Here is a 6,000-nt window from a genome sequence, read left to right on the forward strand (position 1 = left end):
GAGGAAGGAAGGTTGGGAGGGAGGGGAGAGGAAGGAAGGTAGGGAGGAGTGGGGAGAGGAAGGGAGGTAGGAGGGAATGGGTAGAGGAGGAGGGAGGGAGGAGGGAGTGGGAGAGGAAGGGAGGGAGGGAGGGAGTGGGGAGAGGAAGGAGGTAGGGAGGGAGAGAGGAGAGGGGAGGAGGGAAAGGGGAGGAGGAAGAGGTAGGGAATGGTAGACTCTCCAATACTGGGTGACAGAAGCCATACGAGTTACATGATAAGATTTATTTGTAAGACACGTTGGTGGTGAGTGGTGGTGGTGAGTGGTGGTGAGTGGTGGTGGTGAGTGGTGGTGAGTGGTGGTGGTGGTGGTGAGTGGTAGTGGTGAGTGGCGGTGGTGAGTGGTGGTGGTGAGTGGTGGTGGTGGAGGGGGTGGTGAGGGTAGTGGTGGAGGTGTGAGTGGTGGTGGTGGTGGTGGTGAGTGGTGGTAAGTGGGGTGGTGGTGGTGGTGAGTGGGGGTGAGTGGTGGTGGTAAGTGGGGTGGTGAGTGGTGGTGGGAGTGGGGGTGAGTGATGGTGGTAGGGAGTGAGTGGGGGTGGTGGGGTGGTGAGGGGTGCTGGGGTGAGAGGTGGTGAGGGGTGAGTGTGGTGGTGGTGGTGGTGAGTGGGTGAGTGATGGTGGTAGTGAGTGAGTTGGGATGGTGAGGGGTGGTGGTGAGTGGTAGTAGGAGGTGAGTGGTGGTGAGTGGTTGCGGGTAGTGATGTTGGTGGTGGTGAGTGGTTGTGGTGGTAGTAGTGGCGTGATGGTGAAGTCAGTGGCGTGAGACAGAGAGAGTTGACGTGTAGGGAATGTTTACCCACACACACCCACACACACACACACCCACACACACACACACACACACACACACACACACACTGGCACTCTCCTGGATGGGTTCGGACTAACATGGTCTATCGGGATTGTGGTGAACTCGCTATCCAGTTTCTTTGTTGCCCTTCCAGCCACTTCCAGGAAATTCACCCCTCACCTTAGCTGTAAGCCGACGAGTATTATCTGTAACACCTGGATAAACCCTCAGAATCACCTATTGTATACCTATAAAAAGGTTTAATTTGATTCGATAAACACATAAGGGTTAATTCTAATTAGCTGTTTCTTAGACCCCCGGAGTGGCGTATAAAATTTCTTTCATCTTCACGTAAAAAAAAAAAAATATTAATTAAAACACCTCTTGAATAATCCCAGTTACAAAAAAAATAAAAATAAAATATTACATTAACGAATTCAAACTTGTTATCATTTTTCTACTACAACTTGAGTTCTTTGCTGACTAAAACATCATTAACAGAAGATAAAAAAAAATTGGGAGGAATGTTTTTTTATGTTAAATTTACAGGGAGGGAAAAATTAACATGAAAACACAATAGTGAAACGTCGTAAGTAGATGTTTGTATTGGCTTGTGATGTTCAACAGAGAGAGAGAGAGAGAGAGAGAGAGAGAGAGAGAGAGAGAGAGAGAGAGAGAGAGAGAGAGAGAGAGAGATAATAATAATAATGATAATAATAATACAATTTCACTGATTGAATTTTCCATTATGAGAAGGACACAATATGAAAAAGTTACATATAATGTGAAATTGAGACAGTTCTCGTGGTCTTTGTCTCGTAGAGGGCGATAAATCCCGCCTCGTTCAATGAAGAGAGATAGAGAGAGATAACCCACACCTGAGACACCACGTTAGAGACTGATGAGAGACAGAGGAAGACAAAGAGAGACAGAGGGAGAGAGAGAGAGAGAGAGAGAGAGAGAGACAGTTAAGTGAGACAATTTCCAAGTTGTTCCGTGTTGCATACAAAGTCACACCGATTGAAACTCTGTGTTGTAATTATAACCGTGTGTGTGTGTGTGTGTGTGTGTGTGTGTGTGTGTGTGTGAGAGAGAGATTGTTGTGCAGTAATTACTCAGTTTCTGTCAATCTGTTTGTCTTATTTACTTACTTAACCTGTCTCTTTGTTTGTATGTCTTCTTGCCTATCTAATCTAACCTAATTAAACCATGATTTTAGTGAACCAGTCATGACAACACACACACACACACACACTGCCTCTTTAAGTTGAGTTTTCGAACCAGGAAGTGCTGTGTTCCTGTTCCAGATCAATAACACTCCACCACCGCCGCTACACAACCCTGACTGTTTCATAAAATGTCCTGGACTCGTCGACACTCTTGATGAGACAGAAACACGTACAGTATCTCTTTATGTCACGCGAGAGTTACTCGTTGATTAAGGCTTCATAAGTAACTGGTGTGTTAGGTTAGGTTAGGTTAGGTTTGTATGACTATTGCATAATGATAATGTTCAGGATCGTTTATCGCCAGTCAAAAGTTTCAAAAAATTGAAATACATGTTATCGCTAATTGGCAATTATCCCAATGTAGCATAATATATGTATATACGTATATATATATATATATATATATATATATATATATATATATATATATATATATATATATATATATATATATATATATATATATATATATATACACACACACACACTACAGTGTACAGCGTACTGTACATATATTCCTCCAGACATGTACACACACACACACACACACACACACACACACACACACACACACACCATCATAACATTACCCAGAGCTTAATTAGAGTTATTACACAATCTCAATTCCTTTACAGATTGAAGGTAATTCTTACCAGAGATAAAAGACAGGCCAGAAAAAATAATTTGCGGCAACGTGACAGACAAACGCTTTCATTAACGTCACTCATGCTGATGACGAGACATGTGGAGGAGAAAGAGACGCATTGAGTGTACACAGGAGGTAGTGGTGGTGGGTAGTGGTGGGTACTGGTGGTGGGTGGTGGATACTGGTGGTGGTGAGTGGTGGTGGGTAGTAGTGGGTAGTGGTGGGTACTGGTGGTGGGTGGTGGTGGTGGATACTGGTGGTGGTGGAGTGGTGGTGGGTAGTAGTGGGTAGTGGTGGGTACTGGTGGTGGGTGGTGGGTACTGGTGGTGGTGAGTGGTGGTGGGTGGTGTTGAGTTGACAGGAAGTTGAGCTGATATAAAACCCCCTCTCCCTCACACACACACTCGGCCATCAGAGAGTCGAGATGTATTCTACGCCTCACTCCTGGGGCAGCCTGTTGACCCCCACCTCAACGCCCTCCCTCAACTCCTCCTCCCCACCGGGATATCAGCAAAATCCAGCCAAAGGTGACAATTTCACCTCGGACGAACAATGTTTAGACCACTGAAAACAACACTAAACAGTAACAGTTGAGAGTCATGGCCAAAATAACCTTCACACCCGCTAGTAAGATCCTGGGACACCCAAAAATATCAGCCCCTGACCGACGTTACCTTACGCACAAGGGCAAGAGACCAGCCCTGATATTCACTGTAAACTATAATTTGTATGTTCAATTAATTCTTCTTTTCCTTTTTGTAATGAAAGCTTTTGTTAACCGACTCACTCCCCCATGTACCTGTATGTAATAAATAATTCCTGCTCAATGCTTATTTTCACCCCTTTGACTTTTAAACATTTTCCAATATACGTTTAATTATTATTATTATTATTATTATTATTATTATTATTATTATTATTATTATTATTAGCATTATTATTATTATTATTATTTACACCCTCCTCCCACATACCCTTCCAACACACACACACACACACCCTACCCCCCACACCCTCCCTCAAACACCACACCTCCCACACACACACACACACACACCCTCCCACCCTCTCACCCACACACCCTCCCACACACACCCCTCTCCCACACACACACCCCACCCACCCCACACACACACCACCCCCCCACACACACACCCCACCCACCCCACACACACACCACACCTTCCCACACACACACACACACACACACACACACACACCCTGCCCACACACACCCCTCCCCACCCACACACACACCCCTCCCCACACACACACCCCACCCACTCCCACACACACACACACACACACCTCCCACACACACACACACACACACACACCCCTCCTACACACCCTCCCCACCCACACACACACACCCCTCCCACACACCCCTCTCCCACACACACACCCCACCCACCCCACACACACACCACACCCCTCCCACACATATACACACACACACCCCATTCCCCCCCCCCTCTCCCACACACACACACACACCCCTCTCCCACACACACACACACACACACAGCTTCTCGTTACACAACTTATCCTAGAGACGCTTCTAAGTCCTGTCTCTGGTTATATTTTCACTGTAAAGACACACTTAGCATAATGAAGTGGGTAATTGAGCTCCTCGCCGCTCTTGTATGGATCAGCTCTCACACTCACCACTCGCCTTGATTAAATAGTCTGGAATTTGTGACTTTTTTTTTTAAAGGTTTCTACGACCGGACGACCTGTACTGATTACGGAACTTGTAGATGATGTTCAGAATTGGACTAAAAGTGTATTATCGATTATTGTATATTGTATTATTTGTATGTTATGTGTTGTATATTTAGAGTTCTTATTTGTGAGATGAACTTTTGAGAGGGCTGGAGGACTTCAAGTTGTGAATCGGCTCGTAGTTAGTTGTCGTGTGAGACGTTTTGTTTCCCTCCGATAATACCTTAGACACCATCAAATAGTTAAGTAATTAGTAATAAGGAATGTGTGGAAGATAGACAGCTTTGACCTACAGTGTGTGTGTGTGTCCAGTAGGAGAAGGATGAAACGAAATACCTCACAAAATGCCTCACTATAATGCCTCACAAAATGCCTCACTATAATGCCTCACATAATGCCTCACTATAATGCCTCACATAATGCCTCACATAATGCCTCACTATAATGCCTCACATAATGCCTCACTATAATGCCTCACATAATGCCTCACTATAATGCCTCACATAATGCCTCACTATAATGCCTCACATAATGCCTCTCATAACCTCATAATGCCTCCCATAACCTCATAATGCCTCACATAATGCCTCCCATAGTACCTCCCATAATGCCTCCCCTAATGCCTGGCAGGACTCTGGAGTGTGACCGGCTGCGTGTTCACAGGAACTTGGTGGTGTCCCTCATCATTCATTTCCTGGTGATGGTCGTCCTGAGTGAGCCCTTCATCTCTCATCGTCAGACACGTACCTACCGTGACGTGGTGAGTGTGTGTGTGTGTGTGTGTGTGTGTGTGTGTGTGTGTGTGTGTGTGTGTGTGTATCGTTAAACTTGCACGCGGTGAGTCTTTGCAATGTTGATATCACCAGATTGATTATATTATGCAAGGTGCTTATAACAGATAGGCCAGATGTTGATGTTGCAAGACTGGCAGGTAACTCAAGTGTTGATGTTACAAGACTGACAGGTAACTCAAGTGTTGATGTTGCAAGACTGACAGGTAACTCAAGTGATGATGTTGCAAGACTGACAGGTAAGACTGTATTGTTATTGCAGGACTGGTTGTGCAAGACACTACTGGCCCTCAGGATGTACGCTCAGATGGCTTCTATCAACTGGATGTTCGTGGAGGGGCTGTTCCTTCACTCGAGGCTCACCTGCAACGTCTTCGACTCTGGGGCTCCCTTCACTCTCTATTACATTATTGGCTGGGGTGAGTTACTACCTGAGCCTGGGGTGAGTTACCGGGATCTGGGGCACCCTTGGAGGACCGTGTTACCGGGATCTGGGGCACCCTAGGCTGTGTTACCGGGATCTGGGGCACCCTTGGAGGACCGTGTTACCGGGATCTGGGGCACCCTAGGCTGTGTTACCGGGATCTTGAACTGTTCTGGGGCACCTTGGAGGACCGTGTTACCGGGATCTGGGGCACCCTGGGCTGTGTTACCCGGGATCTGGGACACCATAGAGGACCGTGTTACCGGGATCTGGGGCACCCTAGGCTGTGTTACCGGGATCTGACTGAACTTTCTACAGTAACATACAACTCAAACACAAGTTTCGAAAGACGTTTAT

The 6,000-nt window shown here is 46.2% G+C and overlaps 1 protein-coding gene across 2 annotated transcripts in view; it reads left to right on the top strand.

The window, feature by feature from the left end:
* The window catches only part of LOC121867048 (corticotropin-releasing factor receptor 1-like), a 51,052-nt gene that overhangs the window by 35,885 nt on the left and 9,167 nt on the right, over positions 1 to 6,000 (top strand). For both annotated transcript variants that reach the window (XM_042366806.1, XM_042366807.1), the window contains exons 6-7: positions 5,059 to 5,188; positions 5,482 to 5,638. In XM_042366806.1, coding sequence (XP_042222740.1) covers positions 5,059 to 5,188; positions 5,482 to 5,638 — 287 coding nt within the window. The remainder of the gene's footprint in view (positions 1 to 5,058; positions 5,189 to 5,481; positions 5,639 to 6,000) is intronic.

The sequence above is a fragment of the Homarus americanus genome, unplaced genomic scaffold, assembly GCF_018991925.1.
Source record: "Homarus americanus isolate GMGI-L3 unplaced genomic scaffold, GMGI_Hamer_2.0 scaffold48226, whole genome shotgun sequence".
NCBI classification, from domain to species: Eukaryota; Metazoa; Arthropoda; class Malacostraca; order Decapoda; family Nephropidae; genus Homarus; species Homarus americanus.